Source organism: Aythya fuligula, chromosome 2 (genome assembly GCF_009819795.1).
Source record: "Aythya fuligula isolate bAytFul2 chromosome 2, bAytFul2.pri, whole genome shotgun sequence".
NCBI classification, from domain to species: domain Eukaryota; kingdom Metazoa; phylum Chordata; class Aves; order Anseriformes; family Anatidae; genus Aythya; species Aythya fuligula.
Genome location: NC_045560.1, coordinates 44,155,476 through 44,174,253, shown reverse-complemented (window position 1 = coordinate 44,174,253; position 18,778 = coordinate 44,155,476). Strand labels below are relative to the sequence as shown.

General features: G+C 39.5%; 1 protein-coding gene across 1 annotated transcript in view; it reads right to left on the bottom strand.

The window, feature by feature from the left end:
* Positions 1–14,638, bottom strand: part of ANO10 (anoctamin 10) — a 118,144-nt gene extending 103,506 nt beyond the window's left edge. Inside the window, exons 1-8 of the mRNA XM_032181727.1 lie at positions 14,608–14,638; positions 10,582–10,734; positions 9,363–9,545; positions 8,127–8,261; positions 6,616–6,735; positions 3,607–4,176; positions 1,864–1,919; positions 617–691 (exon numbers count right to left, since the gene is read on the bottom strand). Of these exons, the coding sequence (XP_032037618.1) occupies positions 617–691; positions 1,864–1,919; positions 3,607–4,176; positions 6,616–6,735; positions 8,127–8,261; positions 9,363–9,545; positions 10,582–10,720 (1,278 nt within the window). The 5' untranslated portion in view covers positions 10,721–10,734; positions 14,608–14,638. The remainder of the gene's footprint in view (positions 1–616; positions 692–1,863; positions 1,920–3,606; positions 4,177–6,615; positions 6,736–8,126; positions 8,262–9,362; positions 9,546–10,581; positions 10,735–14,607) is intronic.
* Between the last annotated feature and the right edge of the window lie 4,140 nt (positions 14,639–18,778).

The window sequence follows — 18,778 nt, the reverse complement described above, 5'->3', positions numbered from 1 at the left end:
GAAATACCATGAATGTCACATCAGCCAAGGACATAACAGGTATTTTGCTAGAGATCTCTTTACAAGAAACAGAGATCTAGAGTTTAAGTTCTTATTTTATTCATATTTTTAGAATAAAAATATTTTCCTTCTACCTACTTTTCATGTATTTTAATGTATTTTAATTCAGGAGATGATTTAAACTAACAACCATAAATTATTTTTGCTTTTATTTATTCTCAATTCCTCATTGCAGTCAAACTTAATCATTCTCTTAACCTCAGGAATCTCTCAGTAGGAACACTACAAAGAGCAACACTTTTTTAACATGAAGGAAAAGAAGGGGAAATGAAAATTCTTCAGCATCATCTGCTTGAGGAAGCAATCAATTTATTTTAAAAATAGTTACTCATTGATAAGGAGGGAAAGAATTGTTCTACGTTACTCTGTTATGATTCTGCAATCATGCAAGAGCAGATGAAATATGGAAGCCGTATTTGTAAGAAAATAAAAATTTGACAATGACCATACATACACACATATATTTAGAAAAACAACTTAAAAACTGAGTCCTATTTCAATCTATCTTTTATTTTCCTAGATGCATCAAGTGTTCTTAGATGTTTATGGAACTCACCTGTCTCAAAAGTTTCATATCAAACAGCACAAAAGCGATGTAGAAGAGAGATGCAAAACAATTTAAGAAGTTAAACTGCAAATAAAAATATTTGTTATTATTACACGAGCAGAAATTCATGTCCTGAGAAAAAAAAACACAAAATATCATCTAAAAGTTACTTTGACTAAATAGCTTCCCTGTAGATAAAAGCTGTCTATGAAAATAAATTTCTTTACCATTTTTAAAATTTAGGTCAGAAACAATAATTTTCAGTATTGATCCTATTCAGATTTTCATTAGATAAGCTTAATGCTTTCCTAAAGCATGGCATGCAAAGATAAATATGTTCAAATTGCAAAATGTGAATATTAGAAATACCTGTCATCTTCTACCTAACTTGTAATGTGGCACTTTCACACAGGTAATGCTATGGAAGGGACACATTGATCTTACTTTAGGCTGATGACCTTTCCCAAAAAATACTTGAACAAAATACATGTGTCAGATGACATCTCTCTAAATATGTAATCTGTTCCTCAATATATGTTAATTAAGCTTTATGCTTAACCACTTCAAGAAGTTTTATGACCAAGAAAAATATTCCCTACTTCTAAAATGAGAAATAAGTCACAGTATTGTACCTGAAAAATCCTAATCAAGTGCTGAAGAAGAATAAAACTTCTCTCCAGATTTACAATACAGTTCCTCAGAGTCAATATTGCATTTGGTTATGTACATAATCTGCTCCTATGCAGTTTATAGTATATACAGACACACACACAAAAGCAATTTGTTCAGAGACAAAGAGTAAATATATCAGTATATACTGTAAGCTGTATGTAAGCAGAATGACAGACGTGTATACCAGTCTCCTCTGACTGGTTGGCTGAATGTTAGTACAGATGGAAGTTAATGCATGAACTTTTTAAAATGCCGTTTACCATAGAATCTTGAAAAAAATATATATAGTTCCCAGTTGAAGCCAGAACCATGTCAATTACAACAAACTTATGTATCCGGTATCCTAATAAACAATCAATATAAATAAAAACCCAACCCTCCACTGTAAAACAGGACATCTAGGACAGTCTAGAGGTTACTGTAACCACAACAGAAATCCTCTGATTTACTCAGATATTTATGCAAATATCTGAACAAAACCGTAAATCAGGCTGGGAATGCTAGGAAAGTGCTAATAAAAAAACAAACAAACAAACAAAAAAAACAGTTCTCTTTTTAAATAACTCCTTATAATACCTACTTACCACTAGAACCTTCAGGATTAAGTGATTCTGATACGAAGACTCCAGCCTGTGATTTTCTAAAAACATTAGCAAAATGATTCATTAGTAAACAGCAGAAGCACATACCATATACTAGACACTGTTATACAAATGTAAACAGGTATTTTTTCCTCCATGTAGAAATTATATAAGGAATTATATAAGGGGAATAGTTTCTCCAAAGTTTTATGGGAAAACAATTTATATTGTACCAGTTCCTCATTTAAATTATCAAGCCAAGCTGATGCAGAGTGTTGACTTACATATTTTTGGCTACAACTCTGATGTTTTTCCTACTGCAAAGGTTTTACCTTTTGCAATATCTTTCTTTCTCTGTAGAGCTGTTTTGTAACAGAAAAAAAAAATCAATTTTTCTTAACATTTAATAAAATGTAACTAGTTCGTGACTTTTCTTTGGCTGAAATAAAATTCAAAACTAATTGGAGTCCATTATGAAAAATAGCACTGCATCTGATTTAAAACCTGTAAAAGCTCACAGAAATACGTCTATCCATCTCCAGGGACTTTAGATTAGACCCTAAGCTCTAAATCAAGTCTAAAGTACAAAAATTTCAACAGATGCATTACTAATTCTAAAGTGAAGATTTTTCAGTTCATTCACGATAATCTGACAAAAGCTGATGTTAGCGGAAGGGTGGTTAAGTGGGAAGGAAAGGGAAGTGAATGGGAGATTTTCCATTTCTTTTTGCTATTTTGTCAGATAATATCTTTACAGTCCTGGATAAGCAGTAAATAAATGAGGAGGCAACACATTAGCAGGAGCTGTCTCAACATAGCTAAATTGAGAGACTGTCACCGATGGACCTTGTTAAGGACAGAACAGCAGGAATGAAATTGGGCCTGAAAAATGGAAGATGCACTCAAGGGACTGAACAGGATTTTTACTTTAGCTTTCACTTAATTATCAGTTCTCATGATAAATGGGTGTAAAAGGTGTGCTTAAAAACACCCCGAACACCTCAGACTTCACGTCAGAGGTTCTACAAACATTTCTTCAGTAGCAGCTGTGACACAATGCACAGACCCTGCAACTTCTTTGGTCACCAGCTCCCGTGCCTGGATTGTTACCTATGCCTCAGCTGCTTAAATGAGATCTCAGCTGAAAATATGCCAGGTGAAAGTGGAGGTAGGGCGGCCCCAGGAGTTCTTCTTGTTAGAGTGTCCAGAGGAAAATATTTTGATAGAGACATGAAATCTCAGCATCTATTTTTATATAAACGTATGTAAATTTATTTTAGTACATATGTATATTATATGCAAACATTCTCTTCAGATAATTTAGTTGGTGTTTTTAGATTTTGTTCTATTATCTTAGCGCCCTTGTCCTCTGCACAACATCAGGTTGTGGATTAAAGATTTCAGGACAGTTTCTCCTGCCATCTGTCTCTGAGCTCCTGTCCTGACAATCTCATCTCTTCCCTTTTGCCAACACTATGGCTAATATAGCCAAAGAAATAGCTAAATCAGAGAGGGGGTCTTCTGCACTGAAGTCAGAGAGAAGCTGAAGAGAAAGGCAGGGTCATTCCTTTTGATAGCAAGCAAATTAAACCAAACACGAAACTGCAGTCTCATAACACTAAATAAATTTAAGAATTTAAAATGGCCAGCTCTTTAACAGTTGCAAGTAAGTTGCAACTGTAAAGTCCTAAACATTTGGAACTCTCACTTCCAATGCAAAAGGAAGAATATAAACAACTTTCTTACCCCATGATGTTAAGAATTCAGCAGCATACCGATAGATACGGTTCATAATTTCAATCACGACAGCGTATATGATACTGGGCACATACAGCATCAGGTTGCTAAAGTGGGACTTATTCTCCTCATGATAATCCAGAGCCCACTGTTCCAAGTCAAAGTAAATCATCATCACGTATAGTGAGAAGTAGAGACAAAGGCACACAAATGGTACGGACACGAGATAAATCCGTAACTGTCTCTTAATACTTGAGTACACTGGTTCCTCTCGCCCAGTGACAGGATTGATACCCAGAACACCGTGGAAACCTGGCCTTGGCTCTTCAAACTGTCGTTTCATCAACAGGGTCCCCCAACGGTACGTCATCACGGCACAAATCCGTTTCCAAACTTCCAGGATCACAGTGGACCAGAGCAGATTGAATGTGGCAAACATCACGTATTTGTCATAGTCCTCCCACGCAAACACGTAGTAAGGGATCCCAATGACAGCCATGGGAATCAACGCAAATGTGAAGTACTCTAAGAAGCCGAAGTAGAGTGCAATGGTCTCACCAAAGTAGCAGCGTATCTCATCTGCAGAGGAAAATGAATCAATTAAGACACTTAACATACATGTCAGTATAATATCAAACCTGACTTTACATGAATTTCTTGGCCCAAGTTTCAGTTTTCTAAATAACACAGTGAACATTATGGCTGTTTTGTTCCTCCTCCTCCCACATCCCAAAGACTTTGAGCATTGTTTGTCTTATATAAACACAGACATATCTAAATACACACGTAGCTACATATATTCAGACAGTAGGGAAGTTGAATATCTTAATACCTACAGTATCAACACCGGTTATCCAGGGGAAAAGAAACACTAATATTCTTAAAACTAGAATCCATAAATGAATGGCTAGGAAGTCACTTGGTATAAAAAAAGTATGTGACACCTGACTTCTGAAGCTTCTCACTGGCATACGCAGGCCTGAGAACCAAATTTGTTTCAGTCTGCTCAGCATCAAAAGAACTAGTTGTGCTTTGCCAGAACTCAAGGAACTAAAGGAATAGATAGAAAGGCATATTGAAATCTTAAACACATCAGAAGGTACAACCAGGCTGAGACAACTTTTTTTTTTTTTTTTTTTCAGCAGACAACTGATAAATGAAACGCACAATTGTTGTTCTCACTGAGGTTGTCTGCTCAAGTGTTCTAAAGACTTGGAAAGTGTGGTAGTAATGGATATATTTCATGACAGACACATTACCTCCAAGGAAAACACTGAACTTACTGCTAACAAAAAAATGGAGGAGTATTATCAATCATAATTTAGAAATGGCATTACATAATAACATATAGAAATGCCTAGCAAACCAAGTTTAGAATGCTGAAATCTGTTTTATCTCTGCCTCCTCGGAAGACCAGATCCTTTATGCTTGTATGCTGCTGCTATGTACTCACCAGCATAATAAAAGAACCATGACATCATGGCCTCTGAATTGACACTGTACGTGCACTCTCCATAAAAGACTAGTACATCAAAAGCTCGCTTGCAATGCCAGAATATTCTTACAGCATACAGTTTACAGAAAACTGCAGCAGAAATTTATAGCTTACCATCAGATAAGCTTCTGAAAGCCAGAGGGAAAGGCAAACAAACAGAATCCAAATCACCGCTCCAAAGTTGCTCTCAATCAAAAAATTATTATCAAATGAGCTCAAGTGCAGACCATTAGCATCATTTCAGACTCAAAATGCACAACATGAAAGGGACGCCTAAACCAGTGTATATATATAACCATATCCCATATAGTTCATGGGATTTACTTGTAAATGTTGTGTGTATTTAATGTCAGTCAAGAAGAACCTGTCCTGTATAAACAAGAGACAAGCACAGAAGAAAACCCTCTAACACCATAGCCCAGAGGCAGGCATTATCGAGACAGATCCTTAACTTTCTATAGTTTAGGAAAGAATCTCAAGGAACTGCCAGACCAAGAGATTAATAAATATTTTCATTTTAAACTTATTCAGTGTATAAAATACGCTCAAGTGAATCTGGCAAGCAACAGCATACAGTCTTCATACTGACAATGAATTTAAATCAAGCAATTGTAAACACACTTTTGACATGCCTACAAATCAAAATAGCTTCAGGGATCTCATGCATTGAGGAGCCTTCCTGCCAAGAGTCAGTTTGAGAGAACAGTTTTGGGTTGGTCCCTTGCTGCTTTGAGATGGGTAGGGAGATTTAGTCGTATGCAGACTGTTGCTAAGATGGAAGCTTAGTGACACTGAACCTGCAGGCACTAAGCCACCAATTTCACAAGTCATGAACTGCTTCAGGGAGCTACTCAGGGAACACTGAAAGAGGAAAAAAACCTGCCCAACCAGTAAAAATGGGCCAATTTCAAACTCAGTGCTGTGAGAGATGATCACAGTGCCTTTGAACTGCCTGCTCTCTCTCCTCCTCTCCAGCTTGAAAACTATGACCAAAGGCCTATACGGCGCAGACCTCCTGCAGCCACAAGAAATAAAACCATTAAGAATCAAGACACAGCAGCCTGCATATCCTCTTGGGCTCCAGCTTCACTCCAGAAAAGTTGCAATGCTAGTTGTTATAGCAAAAGGTTATCCTACAGCTATCTTTGAATCAAGGAGGATTTGATGAAGAGACATCAATCGTGCATGTCAACAAGTCCGAAAATGTACATGGCTCTTTACCCAGAACCTAAGTGCCTTGTTAGTTCCAACATCAGTCAACAAAGCAACTTGGGCAGAAAGGCAATAGAGGAGGTGAACTGTAGCAAGTAAATGGGAAAGTAACAAGGTATAAACAACTGACTTCTTGGTACAGTGCTTACGTTTCACACACAATTATCACTTCTACAGAGTCTAAATGCTGGAATAGAAGTGGGTAAGGACCTTTGGTATTCTCACACAAGCTGAGGAGAAAATTTCTCCAAAAGAAACCCTGCGCTTGGGTTTCTTTTGGAGAACACCCACTTGAGTGGGTGTTCACATACCTAGAGGTTGATAGCCAATTTTGACTTGTCCATACCACGTGTGCCGGAGCTTTTTCAACTCTTCTCTGTCATGCAGCGGGAAAATCTGAACTAGAATACCATTGGTCAACAATCTTCTCACTAGAAGGAAAAAGAAGTTCTAGTATTCTTTCCAAAGACAACAAAGTTAATATGAACAAATGGGTTATGTTATGTGCTTATCAAGCCTAGAGTTCCTTTGAAATAAATCTAACATTTGAGCTAAGTAAAATACACCTCCATGTTAGCTAACAATAATCTAAAATAGAGAGAATGCATTCTAACTATTCCTACAAAGACTGTGCTGTCCACTGGAAGAGAAAGAGTAATCCATCAGTTTGCAGTTATTACCAATTGCTGCTTGAACAACAAGAAGCATTATAAGTCAGAACTGAAATACGATGTGTAGCTTTGTGCAGAAAAGGTCTAGGTGCTGCATTTCAGCAACAAAAAGCATAACAAGTCAAATAAAAATACGAAAATAAGAGAATGTCTAAGAAGCCACTTTAATTTTATGGGAAAGATACCAAAAAAAAAACATTTTTGAGTGATCGATTTATACTAATTAATAAATCACAACACATCTCCCTTGCAAACAAACCACTTATTTAACAATTTTGTATTTAATTTCTGTTATGGAAAGCAATCTACCTGTGTTGGTAAACCATTAGCAAACTGCTCAGGAAATTACAAATGAGCAAACAATTGAGATATATACTGAAAGGAACATCAATTTTCTTTTGTATGGGTGCACTGGAAGTTACGCATTAGTTTTTCCCTTTTCTCATAGACATCCACTTGATATAAGCAGAAAAACACATCAGCTACATACAAAATTACCAGTGTAAATTCATCTGGCATATATGTTTAGTTACGTTTCTTGAAACACTGATAACTTACTTATTCATTAATGGGAACATGCTTAGTTTGATGACATCTTGTGGCCTTCCCTTACAACTTCTGTTAAAAATAGTTTGGTGGTGGTTTTTGTTTATTTTTTAAAGGCAAATATTTTGGGTACTAATTATAAAAATTATGGATGACATCAATATATGTTAAAATTTATCCAACTGAAAAGAACATAAGGCTGGAGTCTCAGTCTCAGGTTGTAATGACCCTCTGGAATTCATCTGGTCCAACCTCCTGCTCAAAGCAGGTTCGGCTTAAATCGGGCTGCTCAGGAGCTTGTCCAGTTAAGATCTAAACATATCCCAGAACAGACTTTCTACAACCTCTCTAGAATTCTCCAATATTTGATTACCCTCATTATAAAGAACATTTCCCTAATATCTATTTGGAATTTCTCTTGTTACACTGCACATTCATTGCTCCTTGTTCCACCACTGTGGAACTCTGAAAAAACAAAGCTGATTAATATTAGTGTGATTTAATGCCTTACAGATTTCTTTTAATTGCAGGAAAAGTAAGTTTTTTCTGCTATGAATAGAACCCTAAGTCAAGACATTGAGTTACAGACAAACCGCCTTACTTACCAATTGATTTTCCTGGATACAGCTTTGCCTGGGGATATCCAGGGATCATTTTTTCATCTTTAGCTCTCAAATTTTCAAGTTCATGTTTAATGATATACTGACATTCTGACATTGTAAGGAAATTCTGATTGTCATCTAAACAAAAAGGATGGTGGTAAGAAATCGTGCGACACAGTAAGACAACCATGGCAACAAGTAGTTATCAAAAGTGATCAGAACCAGAAAAAAAATCCATGTATATTACATGACAATTACAGCCAAATAACATATTTTAACAAAACCTCTACTTTTTAAAATAAATATCTTAGGAATAAATTTTCTCTAACTGGCACACACTGGCCATTGCATTTTTGATGACCCAAGTGAACTAAGAAAACAAATTACTTCTCAAGGCTTTATAATTTCAGTGAAGCAAAGCCACAAAAATAATACTGCAGAAATTATTCAACACTACCGCCTTCTTGATTGTAGTGTTGAATAAACAGGCAACAAAGAAACAATTCAACTGCCAAAAAAACCTATTTGTTCAGATAGATCCAAGTACCTTTTATATTGAAGATGTGCTGAAACAGGCACAACAGACAATGACGTATTAGCAAGACTAACCCAGCATTCCAGTACTTAACTGGAGAACAAAATGAGTTCTGCCACTACTGCGCTGGGGAAGGGTTAAACACCTTGCAGGTAGCACATCTGAAGGGAAATGTTTCTGTGCTGGTGCATCCTCAAATTAAAAGAGGAAAAGTAACTATTTTTTTCACTAATCATGCCCCAATTCCATTGAATGACTCTATAGTGTTATTCAATTTTGTTTTATATATAAATATACTAAGACAAAATATTTCTATTTTCTCCAGCTAGGTATAATACAATAAACATCAAAACTGGCTCACAAGTGTTAATAAGAGATTAAGTAATGTTAACATATACTATTGCTTGTTAATTCTGCACTCAAGTTAATCAACCATTTTTTCTTACTTTCAGCAGAAAATTTTCATACTACATCAGAAACTGTTTGGAATACACAAAAGCATAAAGTAAGAAATAAACAAACAGAAGCCACGTGAAAGGACAATAAAACAATAATTTCACTAATGCTCTGAATTTCTTTCTTCCAATTTCTGTTTACTACTACCATTCCAAGGAATAGAAAAACCATTAAAGATTTAACAGTGTAATTGTTTATAATCTTTAGCCACAGCTTTGTAATGATACTAGATGCCTTAAAACGCTTACCTGCAAAATCTTTGAAAGTTTTTCTACTGCTGTATGTAAAAGCTCTCATCGAGTTATCATTACATTCCTTCACCAATCCCACATTTTCAGCTCCCAGCAAGAGCCTTAAGTGGGAAGCTCCAACCAGATAAATATTTTCATCTCCATTTTCTGTGACCAATGGTTTAATCAGAAGTTGTGCACCTTTAAAGTAAAAAATAAGTGTGAGAAAAATAAGTGTGACATAATTTTTAGACAAAGAGTATATCTAAAAACCCAGTGTCGTAGCATACATCATACTGGACCTAGTCATCAGGAGCACTGAAGCTTTATCTTTTCAAAGGCATGAAGAATTAAAGCTTTTTCAGCACCCAAATGGTGCTCCGAATCTTGCAGGTCACCCTCTGCTTTAGCACTGTTTCTGTGGAGTGCTCACAGACAAGGAATTGGAAGAATGAGGACAGTTTGGATCTATACCTGTACAGCTTACGTCACATAAGCAATCAGTGCTTCTGCAAACAGTCCCACTCATTTTAAGGAGACTTTTGAAATAGACACATCCCTGACTTACCTAACAGAGGCCTGAAAGCAAGTTTGTAGCCACAGAAAGTTTACCGACCATCAGATATAAACTAGAACAGTCATAAACTATGCCTTTATAAAAGAAAAAAAAGTCTAAGGTATTACAAACAAATTAACCTAACTTTAATTCCTGGAAGCATATTGAAACAAGTAATGAAATATTCTAAGAAATATTCTAATGAAATATTCTAAGAATCTACAACCTAGCAAAAAGATAATTAAAAGCCAACATAAATTTATCAAGACTAAATTGCTTCCTGCTAACTCAATTTAATTCTACAATATGGTGCCAAGGCTGGTGGACAGGATAGTAGATGGGATGCATCTTCATTTTGGTGAGGTTCACAGCTTTCTCATAATCAACATGAGAAACACACTGTAGAAGATGAATATAAAAACTGATTAAAAAAAATACAAGAGGTTACCAGTGTTTCACGACCTAAATGGAAGGCTTCTAAACTTCAACAGGCATGTGACCTTAAATCAATATTCTATTCTTAAATCCAATTAAGCAACTTCAAAAATGCAAAAGGGAGTAGGACAGGCTAAACAGTAATTACTTATATCACAAGTTACCTGAAAACTAATTTTCTGCTTGTCTTAATATTATAACAGCCAATCCATTGCAAAGTGTTCTACACGACCATGTCGTACTCACCTCCATTTGCCTTTTTGTCCACTATTCTTTTAGTGAACCATTCTATGGTTTCCTCTTTGGTGCCTTTTGCAAGCTCAATTACTACCAGAGGCCTGAAGTTTGTCTCAAGAGTATCCACGGAAGACCAGCTTTCCTTCATCTTTTAAGAACTTGCTGAGTACAAAAACAAAACAAGAATGCCATTATTAAAAAAATACTGTTTGGTGTCAGCCTAAAGAATGCAAAACTTTACCATAGTGAGATACAGGTGTCTGTGCTTAGCAGAGTGGCAGATGCTCATTTCCGTGGACCTACTAAAATAGTACTACGGGGCATTTGAGTGACTCTAGGATTGTCACTTGGGGAGATACTGCCAGTCCTTGGTGGCATGTATGTCTCACTCTTCAAGCAGGAAAACTTTTTGCTGTGTATAGCAAAGTATGGGTGGTGGGAAAGAAAAGAAATAAACAAAAGCAAAGTAATAAGGAGGAACTATCATTAAAAACAACAGCTTGCAACAACAGCCAAACAGCTACCTAACGTAAGCTTCTCCTGCTATGAATGGAAATACATTATACATTTACAGAGCGACCTGCTCAGTTAAGCTTGTGAAACTTTAACCAAGTATTCCAAGGAAACTTCCTACACCTTCAGTGGATGAGGACACCTGCCATTCAGATAGATAGATTACGCCCAGAGCAATTAAATGACTTGCTGAAAGCTGTAGGACAAGTGGTTCTGTGACAAAGTCCAGCTGTATAGTGCTGGGCACCAGCACAGCTTTGTATGTGAATAATCTAAATCGTCTAACTGAGCAATTATGTTGACTGTGCAATTTTTATAGAAACAATTCTACAGTGATAGTTATATGATACTTCATAAAGCAACGGAGAAGTGTAAAAAGACTAATCTGGTAATTAACGTACTCCATTTAGGGAGAAATAACCCACAAACCAACAAGAACAAAACCATAATACCACAAACTGAATTTACTAAATTTAAAACAGAGTGAGAAGTTTTGCTTTTTTTTTTTTTTTCTGCTATTAATTTCACTGAAGAAAGGATTTACCTATTCTGATCAAGCAGTTTTCTCTCTCCTGTTCCAAGAGTGAAATCAAGTAATTTCCAAGTCTGTTCCCCAACGTACAGAGCTTGGCTTTCACAACCCAGCTTTATTTGTGTGATCCATAGAGAAATCATGATCCCCGGTATTTCATTAAGTATTTCACATAATTTACTACAGATTATTGAATCACAGAATGGGTTGGGTTGGAAGGGAGCTTAAAGATCACCCAACTCCAACCCCCTGCCATGGGCAGGGACTCCTCCCACCAGATCAGGCTGCTCAAAGCCCCATCCAGCCTGGTCTTGAGCACCTCCAGGGATGGGGCATCCACAGCTTCGCTGGGCAGCCTGTGCCAGGCCCTCACCACCTTCTAAGTGAAGAACTTCCTCCTAACCTCTAATCTAAATCTCCCCACTTTTAGTTTAAAACCACCTTCTAAGTGAAGAACTTCCTCCTAACCTCTAATCTAAATCTCCCCACTTTTAGTTTAAAACCACCTTCTAAGTGAAGAACTTCCTCCTAACCTCTAATCTAAATCTCCCCACTTTTAGTTTAAAACCATTCCCCCTTGTCTTTTCATTATCTGATTGAGCAAATAGTCGCTCTCCATCCTATAAGTCCCTTTTAAGTATTGAAAAGCCACCATGAGGTCAGCCTGAAGCCTTCTCTTCTTTAGGTTTAACATCCCCATCTCTCTCAGTCTTTCTTCATAGGAGGTGCTCCAGCCCCTTAATCATCCTCATGGCCCTCCTCTGGACCCTCTCTAACAGCCACACAGCCTTCTGGTGCTGGGGGTCCCAGACCTGGATGCAGCACTCCAAGTGAGGCCCTCACAAGGGCAAGGCAGAGGGGGACAATCACCTCCCTCAGCACCCCTCTGTTGATGCAGCCCAGGATGCAGGTGGCCTTCTGGGCTGCAAGCACTCACTGCTGCCTCACGTAAAGCCTTTTGTCCACCAGAGCCCCCAAATCCTTCTCTACAGGGCTGCTCTCATCGAGTTCTCCCAGTCTGTGCTCATGTCTGGGATTGCCCCAATGCAGGTGCAGCACCTTGCACTTGGCCTTGCTGGACCCCATTAAGTTCACATGGACCACTTCTCCAGCTTGCCCAGGTCCCTTTGGAGGCCATCCCTTCCTTCTGGTGTATCAACTGCACCATTCAGCTTGGAGCTATCTGCAGACTTGCTGAGGGTGCACTCGATCCCACTGTCTACATCGCTGATAAAGACATTACACAGCACCAGTCCCAAGAGAATCCCCTGAGGGACACCACTCATCACCGGCCTCCACTTGGCCATAGAGCCATTGACCAGCCCTCTCTGGGTGCAAGCTTCAAGCCAACTCCTTACCCACTGAATGGGCCACCCTTCAAATCCATCTCTCTCCAATTTGGAGACCAGGATGTCATGTGGGACTGTGGCAAAGGCCTTACAGAAGTCCAGGTAGATGACATTGGTCATCTTCCCTTGTCAACTGATGCTGTCACTCACTCCATCATAGAAGTGAGTCACCAGATTGGCCAGGCATGATTTTTCCTTGGTAAAGCCACGCTGGCTTTCCTGGATCACCTCTGTTTTGCATGTGCCTTGACACTGCTTCCAGAAGGATCTTTTCCATAATCTTCCCAGGCACTGAGGTGAGGCTTGCCAGTCTGTAGTTCCCTGGAACCTCCTTCCTACCCTCTTTAAAAATGGGAGTGATATTTTTTTCCCTTTTTTCCAGTCACTAAGGAACTGACTGCCAGGACTTTTCAAATGTGACAGAGAGAGGCTTGGCAACTACATCAGCCAGTTTCCTCAGGACCCTGGGATGCATGGCATCAGGCCCCATAGACCTGTACGTGTTTAGTTTCATCAGGTGGTCTTGAACCTGCTCTTTACTTACAGTGTGTGGGACTTTGCTCCCCACCCTCCATCTACAGGTTCAGGGAAATGAAGGGCTTGGGAAGCCTGACTGGCAGTGAAAACTGAGGCAAAGAAGTGGTTGAGTCCCTCAGCCTTCCCCACGTCTGTGGTTACCAGCTCGCCCTTCTGATCCATCAGAGGGGGAACACTCTCCTTGGCTTTTCTTTTCTGAGCAATATACCATATATAGTGATACAATAATGTAATGTAGTGATACTGTAAGCTTTTGCATACCATAGTAATCCTGTCTATTCATCTCTGACTGACAAAAAATGCTTTCATGGACAGTTTTAACAGGGCTTCCACTTAGTTTCACCTTCTAGCTCATATATACAGAATCCTGCAGCATTCAGATTTTGAACTCTGAAACCATGCATGCAGGTATTTAAAGGAAATACACTAGAATTTTAAAAACATTTCAGATGCACATCTGCACAAGCAGGATGAGTCAGACAAAGGACAACGTTATTGGCAATAATGCACTGCAACCGCGATGGCAGTGATTCACTACGTTTTGACAACCGTTCCGCCTTGCAGTATCACTTCCCATAATCAATTTTATCCCGAATGTTTGCTACATCGTGCACGTCGCGGCTTCTGAAGGGGCTTTTTAAGGTCTGTGTGTTAAAAATGAAAAGCATTAGATAATTGCTAAGCATTGCTGGCATCAGTGTGCTTGGTACAGCGAGCAGCTACGGGACGCCGCTCGTTATTTTTAGCTTTCCTACTACCAACGCCCGAAAGGCGGCCGAAGCCCTCTTCCACCACTGCATTTAGGGTTTCAGCAGCGGGACGCAGCCAGCTGGATCCGGGACAGCCGTGACCCCTTCCCTTCCCTTCCCTTCCCTTCCCTTCCCTTCCCTTCCCTTCCCTTCCCTTCCCTTCCCTTCCCTTCCCTTCCCTTCCCTTCCCTTCCCTTCCCTTCCCTTCCCTTCCCTTCCCTTCCCTTCCCTTCCCCTCCTTCCCCGTGCCCCCCGGTGCCGCGCTGTGGGCGGGCAGGGGGCGGCTCCTCCCCCTCGCCCTCCCCCTCCCCGGTCCCCGCCGGGCGGCGGCCGCGGCCGCCCCCTCCCCACTCACCGCCGGCTGTCGGCGCCACATCCGCGGGGCGGGGCGGGGCGGGGCCGAGCGCCCTCCCCCGAGCCGTGGCCCCGCCCCCTGGCCCCGCCCACCGCTGCCTCGGCTGTGGCTCAGGGAGCAGGCGCGGGAGGGCTGAGGCGGCGCCATCAAAACCGTGTCCCCAAGCACCCCCTCAACACCCCCAGGGACAGTGACTCCACCACCTCCCTGGGCAACCCGTCCCGACCCCTGACCGCTCTTCCTGAGAAGAAATTTCCCCTCATTTCCAACCCAAACCTCCCCTGGCGCAACTTGAGGCCATTCCCTCTAGCCCCATCACTAGTTATCTGTGCAAAGAGGCTGACTCCCACATCATTCCATTTTGATTCCAAGATTTTTGTAGGGAGAATGTAGATCCTTTCCAACACAGCCATTTGTAGCAGAGGAGAACAAAATGCACAACAGGGACAGTTGAATAGGTCGGCAGACAGCAGCTCACTGTCCTGCAGGGCTTGCCAAAATAATATATATAAAATAAATACAGCTCTCTGAATATTTCTTACTGTTATTTTGGATAGTACTAAGGCCTTTTGATGTTTCTTGCAAATTAGATATACCTGCAGATTTGTATAGGGCGTACAGATCTGGAATGACTACAGAAATGGTCTCCCAGAGTCCAGAAAGCACTGCCCTCAAGTTGCTTGCCTTTGTGGCTTATGCCCTGTGGGCACACTCCATTGCCTAACAGCAGCTGCCACTAAGCTACTAAGGGTACGTTCATAATGGCTTATTGCGTAAAATTAGATCAGAACAAAGCAGCCTGCAAGGCGACTTCATGTGGACTTGTCCACAAGAATGGCACTGCAAGAAAAAGACACTGGTTTTAGAGTTTCTTTAGAGCCAGCGTATAGACCTAACACAGAACGTAACAGCTGCCAGAGGAGCTTCTTCTAGCATCTGGCTATTATTGAACACACACTTTTCAGCAAATTTGGAAATACATTCACATTTAAATTTTGTAATGGTTTTCATTTTACCATAAAAAGTATGGGTCATACTCTGTAGCCAGAATAAAATGTCTCTGGTACTGAGGCTTTCTATTATTTATAGCCCTTGAAGCAAGGCACCTCAGAAAATGGAGAATGTGAATACTTGGAATCCAGGCATTACACACCGCATGGAGCAGTAACAGATACAATTAGTATCAGCTAATTTCGGCAGGATGATAAAGCACATGGTTTAAAAGTCAGATCTTTTAAACCATGTCTCAGTCTAGTCCAGCTCTCAATGGCCTAACCATATAGTTTATTCACCACTCAGTTTCTCTGACAATGAAAACTCACTTCCTGCAAAAATAATGTAGCAATAACAGGGACATAGATTTAACAAAAGGGTTTCTTTAAAAAACACTTTATTCTTGAGTTTTCCATGTTGGAAATCTCTGGTCCCACTACATCCTGTCAGTATCCACCAATGTCTTTGCGGGCTTTGATTTCTGTCTTCAAGGATCTCTGGCCTTCTTGGCTTGACATCTGCTCTCTGACACCTTCTTCACTTTTGAGCTTTCAGTAAGGACTTTCTAATACCCAATTGCTTTGGCCCTGTGCATAGAGTCATTCAAAATCAATGTATTTTCTGATAGCAAAGTCATTGTTCTACTTGATCGGGTCATTTAATGTCAGTATTCCTTGACAGTCTGTCATATTTCTCAAATGCCATCTATCCACTAGGTGTCACATTCTTGCTATGCAATGAATTCTTGCTAGCACACTATCAGTTTCTTTCTAAAAGGTTCACGTTCTGCTAACCATGCATAAAGGTTAGCACATAATCCGATGGTCGCCAAAGTAAAATAGGATTCATAAATAGATGGTGGGTGTGCCTGTATGTGCATAGTAATCTGCATACACGTACACTGCTGACGCAGTGGAAACAGACTGACCATGATGGCAAAAGCAAATTACCTTGTGCCAACTAAATTGTGTTGTAGTAACTAGGCTGTTTCCATTAGGATTAGTTAATTTAAAGATGGATCAGGTTTGCCCACCCTAAATTGCCAACTGCACTATAATTAGAGTTAAATACAAATCCCAAGCTTGCGTCCATCAGTTGCTGTAGTCCAGTATTGTGATTGTTAGCTGATTATAGCATTTTCATGGTCTGCCTCTGTCAGGCACAAAGCAGACTATAGCCACAGTGTAATGGATAAGCTGTAGTAAAGTCGAAAAAAAATAAAAAATAAAAATAAAATAAAAAAGAGGAAAAAAGAGTGAGAGAGAGAGACAAAATAAAATCCATCAAAATTTCAAGAGAGGAGCTTATTTTTATTCTGTGGTTGTCTCTCTTCACCTTGGACTAATAATTAACACAGTACTTAACTAAATTAAGAAGCCATTCACAGTGAAGTAAAATTCTCATTTATACCTGGTTGAAACTGTGATCACATTTTGGGTATAGTTCAGTAGCTATCTGTACCCAACATTAATATTTCTTTCTATTTGTGCCTTCATTGCCAGCTCCAAGGCTCTGCGCCATACTTCCACCAATTCTGGCACACATCAGATCTTTCTCTGAGCCCATTCAATTTAGCAGATCCACAGGAAACTACCTCTTTGGCTGGTTTTATTTTCTTCCATTTTAGTGATTTAAATAGGCTCAAAGAAAGGCTGGGTAAGACCGAAAGCTGGCACAAGGTAAGCACCTTTCTGTAAAGCAAACCTTGTAATTCAAATACCTATAGACATACGTATGGTATGGCAACCATACTTCATACAGCCACATAACTGAGATGAATATTGGCTCTTAGCTGAAGTCACACATAGGAATAATCATCCTCTGAAGATTTAACTTTACTTCGGGTTAGAGGCATACTGGAACAAGTAAGGATCAATTAACAGTAAAATATTCTTCCTATTCACAAGCTAATGACATATTGATTAGAGCGTAAAATGGATTATTGGACTTTTGAAGTTTAGGGTTAATATGGTAATTACTTTTTTTTTTTTTTTTTGTAATTGAGTTTCAATTGATATATTTGTTACAGTAAGATTTGGTGCCATTTTACGCATCCTCAGTTGTTTTTCTGGTCAGATTATACAGGAATATATGGGATTTTTTCCAGTAATATAATATTACTAAAATGATATGTTTATACCTTTCTGCAAATGGAGAGGAAATTATTTTTCAAGCCATATCTGGCACATTTTTTACATCTTGCCAGGAGTCTCCACATAAACATGTTGAGGCAGCCCAAGCATTGTTGGGGTCAAAGTGTGGAAGCTTTGTTTTATAAACACTGAGCAATGAAGCTGATCAATTATAATCTGCAAGGTACAAGAAAGATACGTCTCTTCCATTTTCCACTGGTTCTAGCTGACTAGAAATACCTAGTTTTATTCCAGGTTTCTAATCCCAAACTAGGTCATGAAAGAGCAGAAAGTTTGTCCTGCCAAACAGTTTGTCCCGTCAAGCCAAATGGAAATAGCATAAAAAGAAGAAAATCAGCCTGCCTAAGCTTAAAAGAGGTGAGAGAAACCACTCTCAAATTATTACCCAGGCAGAGCAGGTAAAAAAAAAAAAAAAAATCTGCATTATATATTAATCATATTTTATACATGAATTCAAGGAAAGTGAATTAAAAGTCATCAAGATTCAAAGTTCGGTCCTCCTGGACAGAATGTGCGTGATTTATTTGTTAGTCCATGGCTGGGAACAATTCTGAAGAGTCAGTTGATTAATTGCTATGAGTTATCAGATGGCAGAACTTAATGTGCTTTAAGAAAACTGGACTTGTTGGTAGCCCTGCTGTGACCGTGCCCCAGAGAAGTCTTTGACTTCACCACCTGATGCAGCCTTTCACTAGAAGCAAGAAGTTTGGAAGAAGGAAGTTCAGGAAGTCTGTGTTAGTGAAAGTCTTCCCAGCCACTACTTTCAAAGTAACGCTTGCCAAAGATAATGAGGTGATAAATTCCCTTACAGCCCTACTCTGCAGGCTCTGAATCATGAATGGTCCTGGGAGGGCTGAAGTAGTTCATGATTCCAGTTGTCCTTCACCCCTTGTGCCTGAATTCAGCTGCTGGTCAGCTGCTGAACCACCACAGTGTAAGGCTTTAAGCAAACCAAAATGAGACAGCTGTAATATCATCAGCTGTTCCAAACTACACCAGATGTGCTCCAAACTATGCCAGATGTG